Genomic DNA, 18,836 nt, shown 5'->3' on the forward strand with positions numbered 1-18,836 from the left:
TAACCCGAGTGATCACCGTTTCGCCGCCTGCACGCACCGTTCTGGCAACGTTACGTGTGCGTGTCGTGCGAGGAGTTTCGGCACCGGCAAAATATTCTTGTCGGCAATTTTTTTTTGCCTGACACGTTGCCACTACGGTTATGGTATGTGCAGGTGTAATGGGCAACTTTAGGTGTAGTTACAACATGAGATTTGATAACTTTTTGAATGTGCATGCTTTATGACACAGAATAACTAATAGTACTACTAGTACTAATAGTACTAGTAGTGCTTATGCTTTCGTCTTGGTAAAATTTTACATGAATATGTTTTTGGTGGGTACTCCTTTCCATTCCCCTTTGGCATGAAACTATCATCCTTATCGCCTTCTCGCTTAGGGTGCTATTCCACCTGTCCAATATCTTTGTCCAATGTGTACTTGAGTCTCACATTTTGCTTAGTGACGTGGTGAAGAATCCCCGAACAGAAGTGGGACTACGCTACGGGCTGGCAGACTAACCTGCGACAAGGCCTCCCACTCCACGTGGAGGGGGTGCGTGTGGTCCAGCTCGGCGGGGCACGACTCCACCTTGTCCAGCGCGGCGCGCGTCCACTGCTCCACGTACGGGACTACGGGCTGGCAGACTAACCTGCGACAAGGCCTCCCACTCCACGTGGAGGGGGTGCGTGTGGTCCAGCTCGGCGGGGCACGACTCCACCTTGTCCAGCGCGGCGCGCGTCCACTGCTCCACGTACGGGACTACGGGCTGGCAGACTAACCTGCGACAAGGCCTCCCACTCCACGTGGAGGGGGTGCGTGTGGTCCAGCTCGGCGGGGCACGACTCCACCTTGTCCAGCGCGGCGCGCGTCCACTGCTCCACGTACGGGACTACGGGCTGGCAGACTAACCTGCGACAAGGCCTCCCACTCCACGTGGAGGGGGTGCGTGTGGTCCAGCTCGGCGGGGCACGACTCCACCTTGTCCAGCGCGGCGCGCGTCCACTGCTCCACGTACGGGACTACGGGCTGGCAGACTAACCTGCGACAAGGCCTCCCACTCCACGTGGAGGGGGTGCGTGTGGTCCAGCTCGGCGGGGCACGACTCCACCTTGTCCAGCGCGGCGCGCGTCCACTGCTCCACGTACGGGACTACGGGCTGGCAGACTAACCTGCGACAAGGCCTCCCACTCCACGTGGAGGGGGTGCGTGTGGTCCAGCTCGGCGGGGCACGACTCCACCTTGTCCAGCGCGGCGCGCGTCCACTGCTCCACGTACGGGACTACGGGCTGGCAGACTAACCTGCGACAAGGCCTCCCACTCCACGTGGAGGGGGTGCGTGTGGTCCAGCTCGGCGGGGCACGACTCCACCTTGTCCAGCGCGGCGCGCGTCCACTGCTCCACGTACGGGACTACGGGCTGGCAGACTAACCTGCGACAAGGCCTCCCACTACACGTGGAGGGGGTGCGTGTGGTCCAGCTCGGCGGGGCACGACTTCACCTTGTCCAGCGCGGCGCGCGTCCACTGCTCCACGTACGGGACTACGGGCTGGCAGACTAACCTGCGACAAGGCCTCCCACTCCACGTGGAGGGGGTGCGTGTGGTCCAGCTCGGCGGGGCACGACTCCACCTTGTCCAGCGCGGCGCGCGTCCACTGCTCCACGTACGGGACTACGGGCTGGCAGACTAACCTGCGACAAGGCCTCCCACTCCACGTGGAGGGGGTGCGTGTGGTCCAGCTCGGCGGGGCACGACTCCACCTTGTCCAGCGCGGCGCGCGTCCACTGCTCCACGTACGGGACTACGGGCTGGCAGACTAACCTGCGACAAGGCCTCCCACTCCACGTGGAGGGGGTGCGTGTGGTCCAGCTCGGCGGGGCACGACTCCACCTTGTCCAGCGCGGCGCGCGTCCACTGCTCCACGTACGGGACTACGGGCTGGCAGACTAACCTGCGACAAGGCCTCCCACTCCACGTGGAGGGGGTGCGTGTGGTCCAGCTCGGCGGGGCACGACTCCACCTTGTCCAGCGCGGCGCGCGTCCACTGCTCCACGTACGCCCACGTCACGAGCGGCGCCGCGCACATGCAATGCCTGGAGACAATAGTCACAATATTAATGTCACTCCTCCGCGTACCTCGGTCGCACGTCCTGCGGTACTATAATTGTGCTCCACGGCGCATATTATTGCATTAGTAAAAAACTAGCAAAATTGGCCAAGAGTCGGGCCATGGTCAGTGGCAGTTCCGTAGTTACCATTCTGTCAGAACAGGCTAAACGGGGACTATTAGTAAGTATCATGTACACACAAGCAAAAGGGAGTATACTTTCGCAGCGCTTTGTACGTCTTTTTACTAAGAAGAGAAGACTTTGCAATATCTCAAAAACGGCTGGACCGATTATATTCGCTATAGTTTTCATTTAAAGTATTTATTAAGCTTTTGTTTTACGATTTTTTTTCACAGATGATGTATTTCTGTTATAGCTGATAACAAAAAAAAACTAAAAACAGAATAAAATAAATATTTAAGTGGGGCTCCCATACAGCAAACGTGAATTTTTTACCGTTTTTTTTGAAGTACCTAATATTGATTATTGACATGTTTTTATGATTGTGATACTAGTCAAATTTTACATTTGAATGTAAATAGTTTATGTAATGTAAAAGTGTACGGCTCATCCGGTATTGTATTATCCTAGTCCTAGCTCTGAGTATATTAACTTTTGTAAAACATTAACTTTTACCAATAAATGTCTTGTATCTTGTATATTGATTTGCATGGTAGGTTTTAATTAATTGTACTGTCTAACATTATTATTTAAGTGTTTGTTACTAACACTGCTATGGGCAATGCCTGAAAATAAATGATTATTTAATTTCATTTAATTTAAAATAACTTGTGTATTGGCTATCGGAAAGCATAATTTTGTTGAGTGGAACTGTTGTTGAAACTATAAAATAAAATTATGGATGGCACTTTAATGGAAATGAAAACTATAAAATAAAAATAAAATATGGAATACAGGTCACCTAAAGCAGTCAAGTATCTCGGTGCGGCAGCGGTTGAAGAAGACTGCGAACTCCTGTTCGCTGTCGTAGTCGATGCAGGCGTACGTGGCCGCGTCGTGAGCGCCGCTCGCGCGGGTGGCGGGGTACGTCACCTGCGAACACATATATTCGCTGTTATGATAAGAGCGCTTTATGCGGTTTAGTCGAGCGCGGATATGCTTGGAGGCGCGTCTACCTAAAAACCCTTCTCCAGGCATAGTACGATTTCTCAACCACATAAACGCCAATAGAATTTCAACTTTAGCATTCCGGTTTAAGGTTCCACTTAAGCTTGCGGTTTCGGAAAATGTGACTTGTCTTCTAATGATTCATCAAAGCTGGAATTCATTGGAATATATTTGGAATTTTTGGGAAAAACTTGGAGAGTGATGCGGCCTGGAAAAGGGTTAAGAAGTTTCTAATTTAAATGTGATTAATTCGGACATCGCAATGAATTGTCTGCCAATGACGATGATCGTACCTCCGTGCTATGTGCGTACCTTGAGCAGCTTGGGCGCGGCGGCGTGCAGCCAGCGCGGCACGACGGCGGCCACGGCGGGCAGCCTGCTGGCGTGCTCGTGCCGGAACACGCACAGCCACACGCCGCTCACGTATGCGTACCTTGAGCAGCTTGGGCGCGGCGGCGTGCAGCCAGCGCGGCACGACGGCGGCCACGGCGGGCAGCCTGCTGGCGTGCTCGTGCCGGAACACGCACAGCCACACGCCGCTCACGTATGCGTACCTTGAGCAGCTTGGGCGCGGCGGCGTGCAGCCAGCGCGGCACGATGGCGGCCACGGCGGGCAGTCTGCTGGCGTGCTCGTGCCGGAACACGCACAGCCACACGCCGCTCACGTATGCGTACCTTGAGCAGCTTGGGCGCGGCGGCGTGCAGCCAGCGCGGCACGACGGCGGCCACGGCGGGCAGCCTGCTGGCGTGCTCGTGCCGGAACACGCACAGCCACACGCCGCTCACGTATGCGTACCTTGAGCAGCTTGGGCGCGGCGGCGTGCAGCCAGCGCGGCACGACGGCGGCCACGGCGGGCAGCCTGCTGGCGTGCTCGTGCCGGAACACGCACAGCCACACGCCGCTCACGTATGCGTACCTTGAGCAGCTTGGGCGCGGCGGCGTGCAGCCAGCGCGGCACGATGGCGGCCACGGCGGGCAGTCTGCTGGCGTGCTCGTGCCGGAACACGCACAGCCACACGCCGCTCACGTATGCGTACCTTGAGCAGCTTGGGCGCGGCGGCGTGCAGCCAGCGCGGCACGACGGCGGCCACGGCGGGCAGCCTGCTGGCGTGCTCGTGCCGGAACACGCACAGCCACACGCCGCTCACGTATGCGTACCTTGAGCAGCTTGGGCGCGGCGGCGTGCAGCCAGCGCGGCACGACGGCGGCCACGGCGGGCAGCCTGCTGGCGTGCTCGTGCCGGAACACGCACAGCCACACGCCGCTCACGTATGCGTACCTTGAGCAGCTTGGGCGCGGCGGCGTGCAGCCAGCGCGGCACGACGGCGGCCACGGCGGGCAGCCTGCTGGCGTGCTCGTGCCGGAACACGCACAGCCACACGCCGCTCACGTATGCGTACCTTGAGCAGCTTGGGCGCGGCGGCGTGCAGCCAGCGCGGCACGACGGCGGCCACGGCGGGCAGCCTGCTGGCGTGCTCGTGCCGGAACACGCACAGCCACACGCCGCTCACGTATGCGTACCTTGAGCAGCTTGGGCGCGGCGGCGTGCAGCCAGCGCGGCACGACGGCGGCCACGGCGGGCAGCCTGCTGGCGTGCTCGTGCCGGAACACGCACAGCCACACGCCGCTCACGTATGCGTACCTTGAGCAGCTTGGGCGCGGCGGCGTGCAGCCAGCGCGGCACGACGGCGGCCACGGCGGGCAGCCTGCTGGCGTGCTCGTGCCGGAACACGCACAGCCACACGCCGCTCACGTATGCGTACCTTGAGCAGCTTGGGCGCGGCGGCGTGCAGCCAGCGCGGCACGATGGCGGCCACGGCGGGCAGTCTGCTGGCGTGCTCGTGCCGGAACACGCACAGCCACACGCCGCTCACGTATGCGTACCTTGAGCAGCTTGGGCGCGGCGGCGTGCAGCCAGCGCGGCACGATGGCGGCCACGGCGGGCAGTCTGCTGGCGTGCTCGTGCCGGAACACGCACAGCCACACGCCGCTCACGGCGTGCGTCAGCGTCAGCGACGGGTGCGACGTCAGCAGCAGCACGCTCTCTAGCAGCACCGGCATCCAGAACTCCACGCCCGTGGCGTAGTTCCACAGGGACGTTAGCTGCTGCCCTAAGCCCGCTACCACCTGCACGATTACGTTTACTTGTTTTATATAACGAAGTTGTAATGTGTATAAAAACTAAAATTATATAATTCAAGCAAAACTCTAAACTGAAACTTTGCCCTTTGCAGGAGTAATGGTAGTCATTATACCCAATTAAGCCGGTGGATCTTAAAAGTTTAGATAATACGGGACCATTTGACTGAATTTGTGTTTTATTTGGAAGTAAATACCTGTCACGATAAAGTCAAGGGTTGTTATATGTATGTATACTGTGTTTCCAGGAACCACCAGTTGTCCACATGTTAAGTTAAAAACTCCAAATACGCTAACTTTTTTTTTTCTTTGTATATTGCCCCCCGATACATGACTCCTGAAAAGGCTACAAGTTAATGTTAAATCCGCCAACCTGAGAGAGCTTCTTTAGGAACAAGTAGTTTTTCTCGTCCGGGACGTTGATGCTGGCCACCGCGGCGCGGTGAATGCATGAGATCGCGTCTTCGCTGAACAGAATCATCAGCGGCTTGCGCTCCTTAGTCTGCAATTGCCACACTAATAAGGAATAACATAGGGCTGGTTGTACCAAACTGGCACAATTTGTGCAGAATAATATCTTTATTATTGTTAATAGTTAAATTTAATTAATGGTGAGTCACGATAAATACGTTGTATTGTTAAAGTTGATTATCAAAGAGGTATGTAACAGCTAGTAACACTTGCACACCTTCACAGATTGCCCTGCCCTAATGCGCACTCGTGACTCGCTTCTGGGTATTATATAACGCCAGGAGGAGTAGAAGTTTCTCGATTTCTAAAAGATCCTGCATCTGTTCGAAGCTCCAGTCCAGGGCTTCACCAAGAACTAGTACTTGTGGTAGGCGGTGATCACAATAGATCAGTAATGGTCGCAGTGACACAGCGGCTCAGGAGCCTGACATAACCCCTAACAAAGAAAAAGAAGAACAGTCACACACTCACCGAACCTTTCCTGTTCACCACCTGCAGCAGGCACTCGGCCGCAGGCAGCTGGAAGGCCTCGTCCTGCAGCAGGATGCACAGGATCTGCAGCAGGCGCCCGTTGTTCATGACCACGTGGTTGGTCGACACCCACTCCACGAATCCCGTTAGCGTAAGCAGGACCACCTGTAGACGTAGCACTTTGGTTTTTAGTTTTTTTTTATCTATATTTTTTTAAGGATGGGGTTTCGTCACTCAGTGACGATGTCACCACGTAGTGAGATTTATAGTAATAATATAGTAGTGCAAAGGGTTATGAAACATTTAACATCACCATTCTATAGGCTAGCGGGGTAGCGGAATGGTGCATGTGGACCTTAGTGTACTTTAATCATAAGGAGCCTATAACTGAACTCTAATGAGCCAAGTTTATACATACGTATCCAATAAAATAAACTAAGGGCTTAAGTGCTTAATTTACTGCAAGAAAAAAAATCTTCATTTAATGGTTTCCCTTCTAAAGCATAGCTAGGATTACAATGAAGGTTTCCTAATCTCTCAATACAGTGGCACACAAACTTGAAATATTTAATTTTATCAATATATAGTATAAAACAAAGTCGCTTCTTGCTGTCTATGTATGCTTAGATCTTTAAAACTAAGCAACGGATTTTGATGCGGTTTTTAATAGATAGAGTGATTCAAGAGGAAGGTTTATAATATATGTATAATACATCAGCATTGCACCCGTGCGAAGCCGGGGCGGGTCGCTACTCGCTAGTTTGTAATAAACTATAATTTGAGTACCTGCACAACCCTGCCGTTGCTGGCGGCAGCGTTGGCGTCGCCTTTGGCGGTGTGTTCTCTGAACTCTTGCACGTGTAACTCTATCAGCCGCATGAAAAACGCGAAGATCTCCGCCATGTTGCTGGTCAGCGCCTGGTAGATGTCCTTGCGCCGTTGGTGTTGCTCGAGCGTCTGTTGACACAAACCAGAAGGTCTACAACTGACTCTACTAGGCGACACCGACACAAGCCCAACCCAATTATTGAGTAGCAGCTAAGGACATTTTGGTATGAAATTTATAACAATACAAAAATACAATATGGGGAGTGCATATAACTAAATTTTAATCAATCATTAGGTTATAGAGCTAAATAATACGCTCAAATGTAAAACTAAATAAACATATTGAATATAATGGACTACACAGAGGTGTCACATAAAAATAGGTTTAGAGTAGTGTGATCCACTAAACATGTATAAATTTGTGGCTTTCCATCATTTCCTTTCCATCTTGGCACGAGTATCTCGTTTAACCTGAGCTTTGGGGCGTATATTGAATCTCTGGCCAAATCTGCAGCTAGACGATTGGGCGTCCTCTCTAAAGTCAAGCGGTACTTCACACCGGGGCGGCTTCTTCAGCTTTACGTAGCTCAAGTCCGGTCGTGTATGGAGTACTGCAGCCACCTTTGGGATGGGTCCGCCAAATATCAGTTAGCCGCCTTAGATTCCATAGACAAACGCGCTAGGAAGCTTATTGGAGATGCGGGATTAGTAAAGGCTAGATTGCAGAGCCTTGAACACCGTAGAAAGGTAGCTTGTTTATCGGTGTTCTACAGGATACATTTCGGGGAGTGTGCGATGGGATTACATAATTTAATACCCCCATTTCCCTTCTGCCACCGTGGGACTAGACGCGGACTTGCGTTTCACCCTTACGTCGTTACTCTGCCATTGATTCGTACTAAGCGCTATGCATCCAGCTTTATCATGCGAACGGCTAAGGAGTGGAATTCACTTCCTGCAAATATATTCCCAGTCCACTATAACTTGGATCTTTTTAAATCGAGAGTGAATAGACATCTTTTAGGAAAGCATGATCCATCCTAGACTGCATCGGCACTTACCATCAGGTGAGATTGCGGTCAAATGCTTGCCTTTTTGTAGTAAAAAAAAAAAAGACGGGTATATGCTTCATGTGCATAAGGACCCTTCTCTTGATGGAAATAAGCCACATTTAACTGATCATCTATAAAACACATTTACTTTGCTTTAAATAGGATAACAAAAATTTCATTTCCCATTGGGTTTAAAATGATTTATGTCAAGCGGTGTAGTAACAAGCGCGCCAGTCGTGGCGCGTCAATTAACGATACAGCTCTTATCTATGAATTTCATGCCTAACTTTGTGACTGTAAACAATCTTACTAAACCTCCAAATGCAGTTTAACCTCCAAATAGCAGATTGTTCAAATGTCAAACAAGTTTGAAAAGTACATGAAATACACGTACACACGTTTTAAAAATAGTAAATATACTGAATATTATATGCGTTTAAGATATAAAAAATATTGGCAATTTCTTTGGCTATGCTTATAGACTATGAATAATTTGAAATATTCTTGCGCACACTATATTTAATTTTAGATATAGTTGTACTGCAGACAAGTATTGTATGTATTAAATAATAAGAGTTGACATAATTACATGAGAAAATAATTAGAATAGTTAAAAGGTGTTTTAATTAATACACTAGCTAGGTCATCTGGGGGCACGGCAGTGCCCCCGCCAAGACGAGCAAAGCGAAGCGCAAGGGCACTACCTACCTTTTCTCGAAGCGCTTCGTCATTTTTAGGGTTCCGTACCCAAAGGGTAAAAACGGGACCCTATTACTAAGACTCCGCTGTCCGTCTGTCACCAGGCTGTATCTCATTAACCGTGATAGCTAGAGTTGAAATTTTCACAGATGTTGTATTTCTGTTGCCGCTATAACAACAAATACTAAAAAGTACGGAACCCTCGGTGCGCGAGTCCGACTTGCACTTGGCCGGTTTTTTTTGAACCGTCATAACTTGAGCGACCGCCTGTTGTTACCTGGTTCTATTTTTTCTTTAAATATTTCTTTGTAGTTTTACATGTATGTAAAATGTATAATTTTGGTGCAATAAAGAATATTTACTTACTTACTTACTTGGGTTTGGATTATACCACTTATTAGAAAAGGAGTTCCGCTTGTAGTATTACTTGTAGTTCATTATGCAACACGGCCCAGATAAACAAAATTCCCGGGATATGATGTCATTAGTGGACTTATTAAACATAAAAACCGGCCAAGTGCGAGTCGGGCTCGCACACGAAGGGTTCCGTACCATTACGCAAAAAAACGGCAAAAAAATCACGTTTGTTGTATGGGAGCCCCACTTAAATATTTATTTAATTCTGTTTTTAGTATTTTTTGTTATAGTGGCAACAGAAATACATCATATGTGAAAATTTCAACTGTCTAGCTAGTCACGGTTTGTGAGATACAGCCTGGTGACAGACGGACAGACTGCGGAGTCTTAGTAATAGGGTCCCGTTTAAAAATGTTCAATTACATATAGTTCGTCAAAGAACTGTCTCATTTCAAACATAGACAGAGAGAATCATACTATCTTTGTCTTACACTACTACTAGCACCCAAAAGAAAAGGATGTGTATAGTTTTTTATTTGTTCTTATTTACTGACAATTTGGTTTGACCAACTATAGCTTTAGATTTTATTCATATCTAAAAAACCGGCCAAGTGCGAGTCGGACTCGCCCACCTAGGGTTCCGTACTTTTTAAGTATTTGTTTGTTATTGTGAAGTTAGAGCTTGTAGAGTTAAAAGCTTGGCTCTACAAGAGATCTGATAACTTTTTGACAGTGCGAGCCTTATGGTTTCGTCTTGGCAATATTTTACATGAAAATGTTTTTGGTGGGATTAATATTTCTTAACATTAGCATTAATTATCAATACTACTCTACTGTTTTTAAACACGGGGGGCCCCCCCGTTAACTTACTTAAAAGTAGTAAAACTAAGGATGCTACCTCGAAACAGAAGAACGCTTGCAGCGTGGGCCATTAGGACCTTACCTTCACCTCTAATGTGGTCACTTAACTTCCAGCAGTAAAAATACAAGCTGTATGATCTGGGATCAGCTCTGTAAGCAGTGTGGTCCACAAGAGCCACTCACCTGCAACGTGGCCACGTCTTCCACCAGCCGTAGGAAAACGTGCAGCACGATCTGTGTGTGCGCGTGGCCGCGCGCGCACGCGTCGCTCAACTCGGCGAGCAACGTCGGCCATTGCTGCGGCCACTCGCGCTTGATCATCTCCACGATGACCCGCGCGAGCGCGTCGTTCAGGTGCCCCGGCTCCCAGCCGCCAATGTACAGCAATTTCATGGCGTTTTCCTTTAACACAAATGTAGGAGAGTTCTAAAATTGTTCTTAAGCAATGTTCACCTATAAACTGGGACAAATAATGGTGTCTTTTAAAACAAGTAAAATGACAAATTAAAATAGGTATAAGTAATTTTGGGGGTCATCCATTAATTACATCACACATTTAGGGAGAGGGAGGGGGTTTAGAAAATGTCACATGTTGTGAGTTGTGACAAGGGGACGGGCGAGTAACAAACTTTAATTTCATCAGTAACCAAAAATTTATTTCAATTATTTTATTCGCTGTAGAGTTAAATAACAAGTTTTTTGAACGATAATCGTTTTTATTTGCTTAATTTTCTTTTCTAATGAGTTTTGGGTTATAAAATTCCTAATATTTCATTACAGGTAGTTCTAAATTAATTTCCCGAATAGATTTTTCCAACATACCTAAAATATTTTTTAACGGCATAGAGATTCCCTATTCAAGTCAAGTCAAAAATTTAGGCATAATTATGGACCGTACTCTGTCTTGGATCCCTCAGATCAATGAGGTTAGTAGGAAAATGTTTGCTGCTGTAGGATCTCTACGGCGGCTTCGTAACTTTTTACCACTCTCAACCAAAATTGCGCTAGCTCAAGCTTTGCTCCTTCCCATTTTAGATTATGCGGACATCAGCTATCTCGATCTTTGTGAAGAACAACTTAATAAACTTGAACGTCTTCAAAATTTATGCATCCGTTTCATTTATGGCCTGCGAAAATATGATCATGTTTCCTATTACCGTTCGCAGCTCAAGTGGCTTCCCATACGTGTGCGACGCAATTCTCACATTCTAGCCCTCCTGTATGGTATACTCTTCAACCCCACTACCCCCCTGTACCTAAAAGAGCACTTCAAATACCTTTCTTCTTTAAGATGCTCCAAGAATTATCTGCTTGCCCAAATTACTACTTCTTCTAAATTCTACAAGGATTCTTTCACCTTCCAAGCGATTCGGTTGTGGAATGCTCTGCCGTCTGATCTAAGACATGCTAAATCGCTTCCTATTTTTAAGGCTCAACTTAAAATGCACTATCTGTCACTTCCATAAGCTTGTTAACCATTCGATTACTATCTCTGCTATATTATATATGTATGTATATGTATAGATATTTATATATGTATTTATTTTTAATATTTATTAGTATGATCTTTAATATGTATGTACCTAACTATTTATGTATGTATATTGTTATATATTTATCTGTGCTGATTTTATTTAAAAAATTCTCCTACTCTTGTTATCCGTTTATTTTTCTACCCATTTATTTCTTCCATACGGTAAATTCTACTACCTGAAGGTTGTCTGTAAGAGATCGCTTTTTAGCGATAAGACCGCCTGTTGTTGCTTAGTTCGCTATGTTAATTATAATGTATCTAAATTTGTTTTAACTATGCACAATAAAGAATATATCTATTTCTCTTGTCAAAAATATTTTGATAAAATATTATATACTTGTTCGATTTGCTGATTTCGTTGAAAAAATGTGACGTCACACCATGGGGGAGGGGTTTGCCAAATGTGACAAGGACAGGGGGGGGGGGGGGCAAAAAACCTAGAAATTCGTGTGACGTAATTAATGGATGACCCCTTAGAATTTATGCATTAACCTTTTGGACGCCAATGACCGATATATACGTACCGTAGGTTCAACGCCAAAGACCAATAAATTGGTCATAGCATAGGCCACAGAGCAAAATAGACCTACATGCATATGCATAAAGTTCAATTCCAGTTTTGACACTTCGGTGACGTGGCATCTGGATTACAGCTTTTGTGTTTGACACAGCGTCGAAAAGGTAAACCAAAATATTAGTGTCATAATGTGACCCAGCTGGGCTGGCTAGGATCCGCATTCCCCCATAAATCACAATGGTACCAGGACTAATTTTTACATGGCATTTGCTTGTTCTTAAAATGTGTAAAAAATCAATATAAAAACTAAAATTTTGCTCTTAAGTTAACTTTCTTAGTGACTTAGTTCAATAGTGCACATATCAATAAAATATAAAGTAATTTGCAAGAAATAACTTGTACCTTGTACTGAATTAATTGTTTGAGCAGTTGCATGAGCGTCACCTAAATCAAAGAATATAACATAGAATAAACCAATGCCCCACATAATCATTATAGCACAAAAGTATGTCAGGGTTATCATAAAAGCAGATCTAGTTTTTGCAGTTAAACTGTTGTAGATTTTTTGTTTAATTACATCAATGTTTTCAAATACCAACTTATGACTTGATAAAATTTATTTGAAAAACCGGCCAAGTGCGAGTCGGACTCGCGCACGAAGGGTTCCGTACCATAACGCAAAAAACGGCAAAAAAATCACGTTTGTTGTATAGGAGCCCCACTTAAATATTTATTTTATTCTGTTTTTAGAATTTGTTGTTATAGCGGCAACAGAAATACACTATCTGTGACAATTTCGACTGTCTAGCTAACATGGTTCACGAGATACAGCCTGGTGACAGACGGACAGACAGACAGACAGCGGAGTCTTAGTAATAGGGTCCCGTTTTTACCCTTTTGGTACGGAATCCTAAAAATATACCTGTGTAAGTGATTAATTAAATATCAACTCATGTATCAATATTGATACCAAACTATTTCACACAATAATAAAATATGTGACCAGTGACCACCTTGGGAGTAAATATTATTAATTGTATATAAATTAAATTAAGTACAGTATGATGGTTTGTGCCCTATTTTCCAATGGAAGAGTGGTGTCTCCCGCAGGGACCGGACAACCCTTTCCGCGATAAAACCCTTTCAATGGGCGACACTTAAACACGGCTGACACCTGACACATTGAAATACTTTCCCTTTTGAACTGCAAGCCCATTCATACCCTTACCTTTGACTAACCCTTACCGAAAAGCTAACCAAAAATAAGGCTAGCTCTTAATAAGGGTTCCCCTTATCTTTAAGCGCTTTTTACAAAGGTTTCCCTTTGCGTGAAAGAGACAGGATTAGTATATATCTATGGTAGTGTATGAAAAGGAAAGAAAATACGTGCCTAGTCAAAGAACACTGCCGTCGCCGCCGACAATCGCTCGGATTCGAAGTAATGTGTGCTTTATGAACAAGGTAGATGACTTAAATTAGCACGCTTATATGCTAAAAGGGAAGCCATTTATAAGGCTAACCCTTATAAGCAATATGCAAGGTGTTGGTAAGCAGATGATAAGGGTTTTGTAAGGGTATTTGGGCTACCGATTACTCAAATGTGGTAGCTTTATATAAGGGTTTTTAAAAGCAAAACAAAGGGTTTTGTCTGGCAAAGGGTATGGTAAGTTAAGCCTTATGCAATACCCTTATAAAACCCCGATAAGGGATAGCGGGCCGGTCCCTGGTCTCCCGACACAAGTATCTTTATACTTAATGGGAGATTCCAGCCCTTTATGTTTTGTGTATTATGCCATATAGTAGTATTTCCATGCCATATAGGACAATATTCTAGATACCTTTATAAATATCTTCTCAGCTTGTGTGATCTGTGTCCAACGGTACTTCACTGTGTGCTCCATAAGTTGCAGACCAAAGTGTTTGACAACCGCAGAATACTGTCCACTTGCCAGCAATAGGCCAGCTTGAGCACACCATGGTGAGCTCTCTTTAAAGCTAGAAGAAACAATAATATTACAGATTTTCATTTATAAATAAGTTGCAATAGCTAGTGAAACATTGGCATACCTTTCGCAAGCATTATAGGCCTGGTTGCGAGCCTCATGGGAGACTGTCGGGTTGAGAGTGAGCTCCACGGCACGGCTGAGCTCATCGGCGATGAGCGCCACCTCGCCGCCTACCTCCCCCATCCCATCGACGTTCATTAGGCTCAGATTCTGGGCATAAAAACAGTCCCAAAACATTTGAAGTCATCTGTGTATTTTTTCATGTTTACGACAAAACTATAGTTTCATAATCTGCCAAGCTTGAAATAACGAAGATTAGACTATCACCACGCGCATAATTGTTTAAGGGTCTATTATATAAATAAGTGTCTATATATATTGAAATAAATAAAACAAATGGTGTAAGACAACTTTTTTTATAAATTACCTGGTCGCCAATATTCTATCTCCATAGAACAATGTTCTTTTTAATCTTTTTATTCCATTTCATGCGTATCACGACACTAAAAAAATATTGCCCATATGAACACTAGTATTATTGCAAATTAAAATATGACACCTGCCCGGTGCATGCAATAATGCATTTTTTAAAGTAGTGGGCAAACTTACACATAATAGAGGATGTAAAGAGAAGCTAGATTTGTTTTGGTGAATAAGTAGTAATAAATGATTAGATTTATGACAAAAATACACCAAATAATTTTAAAAACAAAAGTAACACCTCGTGTAGAGAATTTTCTGATTTACAATGTTTCATAGACAAAACTATTGTTTTTTTTTCCTACACCCAACTTGCCAGTTCTATATTCGAAAAAAAAAACCCGTAAATATAGTCTGTTAAACAACTTTGTCAGTAGAAAAAGTCGAGAAATTCCATATAGGTCTATGCGTAATTCAAATTTTCTATGGGACGGGACGATAAGGCTCCATACGCACGAGAGCACCCATAAGTAAGAGCGAGATAGAGATATTTTCTCTCGTACTTATGGGTGCATCGCACAATGACCTTGGCGGTGCGCTGATGTGTTACGACCTTTAGCCTTAACCTTCGCTCCTATAGTTGGTCAAGCAGATCTTGTAAGTAGAAAAAGGCGGCAAAATTAAAAAAATGTAGGCGCGAAGGGGTATCGTCCCATAGAAAATTTGAATTTTGCCCTTTTTTCTACCGACAAGATTTGCTTGACCAACTATACATTTTTCCATTGCTACTCCTACTCCTGCGGCTTTTTTCTACTGACGAAAAAGGCTTGACAAACTATAATATGGTGCAGCTCTAGTTGAGAAAAACAAGTTTGTCGATTGGCTTAAAAGACTCGCATCCAGGCCATAATTGTTTAAAAAAATAAGTTTGTCGATGGTTTTTGTTGTGGTTTTTTTGTGCCGTCAGTTCAATTTGAATATTTTGAATTGAAATCGTGCACAAATTGGAAACAGATTGTCCAATTTTTAATATCCATTACCAGCTGTTAAAATTGTTAAATCTTACAAACTGCTAAAACGTGTCTTGAAATCTCGTAGCTATGGAAGATGAATCTACCCCATCATTGGACAAACAATTAAAGGGACATAAAAATGGCATCACTTCGCTCTATTACAGCGTAAATGAGCATCAAATAGCAACAGGATCTTTAGACAACAGTATTCTAGTAAGTAAAAAATGATAGTGTCTCTAGTGTCTCTTATTTCATCGAATCAGTAGCTAAACTGCATGAACATTTCAGTTATGGCAGCTACATGGCTGTATAAAGAGTTACCGGTTCCAAGGGCACTCGGAAGCAGTGATGGACGTGACGTTCTCACCTTCGGGCAGGCATGTGGCGTCGGCGTCTCGCGACAAGACCGTGCGGGTGTGGTTGCCAACCGTAACGGGCAGCACCGGCGTCTTTAAGGCGCATTCGCAGACCGTGCGCTCAGTGCAGTTCACACCCGATGAGTCAAAGGTGCGTTAGAGTGAAGTGGCATGAATATTTACAGTTAAATACTTTACATTAATTTAAAAATGTCTACAGATCTTAACAGCATCAGATGACAAAATAATCAAGCTGTGGTCCAGTGATAAATACAAGTTCATATCATCTTTTGTTGGTCACAAGAACTGGGTCCGTTGTGCCCGGATTTCAAATGATGGCTGCATTATATCCTCCTGTTCTGATGACAAGACAACAATGCTCTGGGATCCAGAGTCTGGAAAAGAGGTTCACACTTACAAAGACCAGAAAGGTTTCGGAATGTGCTTAGCATGGCACCCATCGGGTTGCTACATCGCTGTGGGAACAAGCCAGGGCAATGTCAAACTGTATGATGTTAGAACTCATAATCTTGTACAGTATTACAGGTAAATTTGTTTTGATGGATTATTTATGTATTCAATATATGAGCATACCTACTCTAGAAAAATAGCCCCATTGCCCCATCTTCATAATATGGAAATTGAAAATTATCCCGCCTTCAAATTTCATCTCAATAGCAACATGTCTCTTTGCATAATCCAAAATCAAGTAATTCTGTGTTACTTTACGTGTTTCAGTATACATAGTGATGCAGTCACACAATTATCGTTTCATCCTAGTGGCAGCTACATTCTCACAGCTAGCAAAGATGGAAAAATGAAGGTAAGAAATGTGAAGATAATATTGATGATTTTAAAAATAAGTGTCTAATCCAATGTTATTTTATTGTAGATTTTGGATTTGCTAGAGGGTCATCCTTTATTCACCCTGACTGGGCACACTGGTTCAGTTAATGCAGTTAGTTTCTCTCCCAGTGGAGACACATTTGCATCGGCTGGTGAAGACAAACAGGTTGGCATGAGTTCTCCCTTTTTTGCTACCTTGATGTTTAAGAAAATGTACACATTTTTGCATTATAACTAATGGTCTAGTGAATACAATGCTGCTGATTTATTATTTGTAACAAACTGTACATACAGCATTCCACAGCATTCATTGAAAAATGACTAATTTATTTTTGCAGGTTCTCCTATGGAATACCAATTTTACAGAAGTTTCAAATGAAATGAATGAAAATATGGGATCACAGAGATCTAAATCTCCCACTTCAGTAAAAGGAAAAAAACAGGTTGTGAAAAAGCTATTTCGAGTAGCTTGATAGTTGATAGTACCTCCATTAGTTTAGTAAAAATAGAAACATAGTAGATTTGTATGTATATATTTAAAACATGAATATGATATGCATGTAGACAGAGTATGTTCATATATTAAAATAAGTTCATTAAAATAAAACTGTCTTTATATGCAGGACTGGTCAATGTCTGCTGTTTCCTCAGAGTACTCTATAGCCATTCAGAAACTAGAGTTCAGAGATAATTGCAACTATATTAGTCATATTAAACATTCTTAATCATGATAGATATAATTGAAAAAAAAAAAACTAATATATTCAATCATATGCATATCAGGGGACCAAGATTTGGTACCTATGTTATCATAGCTGCAAGTATCCCGAAACATCTTTCGTCCACATTGATCCACCTGAAAGCACAGGCTGTGAGACAAATGACTGTCAAAGATCAAGTATGGTACCACAGAGTACCCCGACTACTCGGGATCATGCAGCTGGATTTACTAGAAGCTCAAGTCCCTCAAGCAGTGCAAGATCTATATCACGTGGACAACCCAGAGCGAACAGCACTATACTGGAATCACGCCTAGTGGATGCTGAAGCTTCACAGAATCCTAATCACCTAAGCATGACAAGGTCTGACCTACATACAACATGCAAGTCGAATGAGTGTGAAAGTGTTGGCACGGTTGGCGACATGAGTCATATACCCCGCGTGGCACCCTCTCGTACCACTTACACTGTGCCTTGCATTGCGAGCAATAATACTTTCGGAGTTCATACTTCAGAGGAAGATTTGTTTGGCATGATTAAGTTGAAAGAAAATGATGTCTGTTATACAAGTGGAACTATAGAATGGGTCGGTAGAAAAAGGAGCTTCCCAATCAACAGTGGATTTAAACTTTTGAATGATTCTATCAGACATGAACCTCTTGTAAAGAAAGTTAAGTCAGATGTAACTTATACTTGTAATGGTAGTCACTTGAAGGACTGTGACTGTGCCGATGTCCTGCCTACTATGAATGCGATTGTGGACCATTTGAATGCTCTCCATGAGGCAGTGGACCTAGTGGACCTTAGAGTGAACACACTTGAAAATGCTTTATAACATTAGTTTATAGTAGTTTGTTTATCTTCAAGTTATTAAAAGTACATAAACTTATGTTCCAATTATTTTCTTTTGGTGGATGGTAGAAAAAAAATTGTACATACATGTTCAAAAAATATATTTCTTAAAATACTGTAAAAAAAACACTTATTTTATATATGTCTCAAATATGTCTGTCATAAGGAAATATCTGAATCAACAGTAGTACAATGGAATAAAATTCATACTTAACTTAAAATACAGGCTTTCTCACATTTATATATTCTGACTGACTGATTGACAATTCAGAAATGCATAATTGCATTTCTGAATTGTCACTAGGTTTTGTGAAATGTCTTAACTTTCATTGCCATAGACTATACTTACACTCTAAGACCCACTTGCACCATTCCACTATCCCGGGGTTAATGGGTTAAACCTGGAGTTACCATGGTTACCAGTGCAATTTGACACTGCGTTAACGGTTTAACCGCTTAACCCCGGGTTAGTGGGATGGT

The 18,836-nt window shown here is 44.4% G+C and overlaps 2 protein-coding genes across 3 annotated transcripts in view; one reads left to right on the forward strand and one right to left on the reverse strand.

The window, feature by feature from the left end:
• The window catches only part of LOC134741711 (exportin-5), a 38,947-nt gene extending 24,058 nt beyond the window's left edge, over positions 1 to 14,889 (reverse strand). The window contains exons 1-11 of the mRNA XM_063674607.1: positions 14,760 to 14,889; positions 14,578 to 14,653; positions 14,212 to 14,360; positions 13,983 to 14,139; positions 10,277 to 10,495; positions 7,083 to 7,253; positions 6,297 to 6,461; positions 5,728 to 5,856; positions 5,100 to 5,342; positions 3,009 to 3,139; positions 1,930 to 2,071 (exon numbers count right to left, since the gene is read on the reverse strand). Coding sequence (XP_063530677.1) covers positions 1,930 to 2,071; positions 3,009 to 3,139; positions 5,100 to 5,342; positions 5,728 to 5,856; positions 6,297 to 6,461; positions 7,083 to 7,253; positions 10,277 to 10,495; positions 13,983 to 14,139; positions 14,212 to 14,348 — 1,494 coding nt within the window. The 5' untranslated portion in view covers positions 14,349 to 14,360; positions 14,578 to 14,653; positions 14,760 to 14,889. The remainder of the gene's footprint in view (positions 1 to 1,929; positions 2,072 to 3,008; positions 3,140 to 5,099; positions 5,343 to 5,727; positions 5,857 to 6,296; positions 6,462 to 7,082; positions 7,254 to 10,276; positions 10,496 to 13,982; positions 14,140 to 14,211; positions 14,361 to 14,577; positions 14,654 to 14,759) is intronic.
• A 625-nt stretch (positions 14,890 to 15,514) lies between these two features.
• Positions 15,515 to 18,393, forward strand: LOC134741426 (POC1 centriolar protein homolog A). 2 transcript variants are annotated; one of them, XM_063674199.1, is made up of 7 exons: positions 15,515 to 15,796; positions 15,872 to 16,090; positions 16,160 to 16,485; positions 16,678 to 16,762; positions 16,832 to 16,951; positions 17,124 to 17,228; positions 17,569 to 18,393. In XM_063674199.1, the coding sequence occupies exons 1-7, from the start codon at positions 15,671 to 15,673 to the stop codon at positions 18,337 to 18,339; spliced, it is 1,752 nt and encodes a 583-aa protein (XP_063530269.1). In that variant the 5' UTR covers positions 15,515 to 15,670; the 3' UTR covers positions 18,340 to 18,393. The 2 variants fall into 2 exon arrangements, with proteins under 2 accessions (XP_063530269.1, XP_063530268.1); XM_063674198.1 differs by having other exon boundaries at positions 15,516 to 15,796; positions 17,409 to 17,677.
• Positions 18,394 to 18,836: the final 443 nt, after the last annotated feature.

The sequence above is a fragment of the Cydia strobilella genome, chromosome 5 (genome assembly GCF_947568885.1).
Source record: "Cydia strobilella chromosome 5, ilCydStro3.1, whole genome shotgun sequence".
NCBI classification, from domain to species: domain Eukaryota; kingdom Metazoa; phylum Arthropoda; class Insecta; order Lepidoptera; family Tortricidae; genus Cydia; species Cydia strobilella.

Excerpts from the sequence above, each read along its gene's own strand:
- LOC134741426 (XM_063674199.1), top strand. The coding sequence starts at position 15,671 with ATGGAAGATGAATCTACCCCATCATTGGACAAACAATTAAAGGGACAT. Across the intron at positions 16,091-16,159 it reads TCACACCCGATGAGTCAAAG|ATCTTAACAGCATCAGATGA; the intron begins GTGCGTTAGAGT and ends AAATGTCTACAG. Across the intron at positions 16,763-16,831 it reads GCAAAGATGGAAAAATGAAG|ATTTTGGATTTGCTAGAGGG; the intron begins GTAAGAAATGTG and ends ATTTTATTGTAG.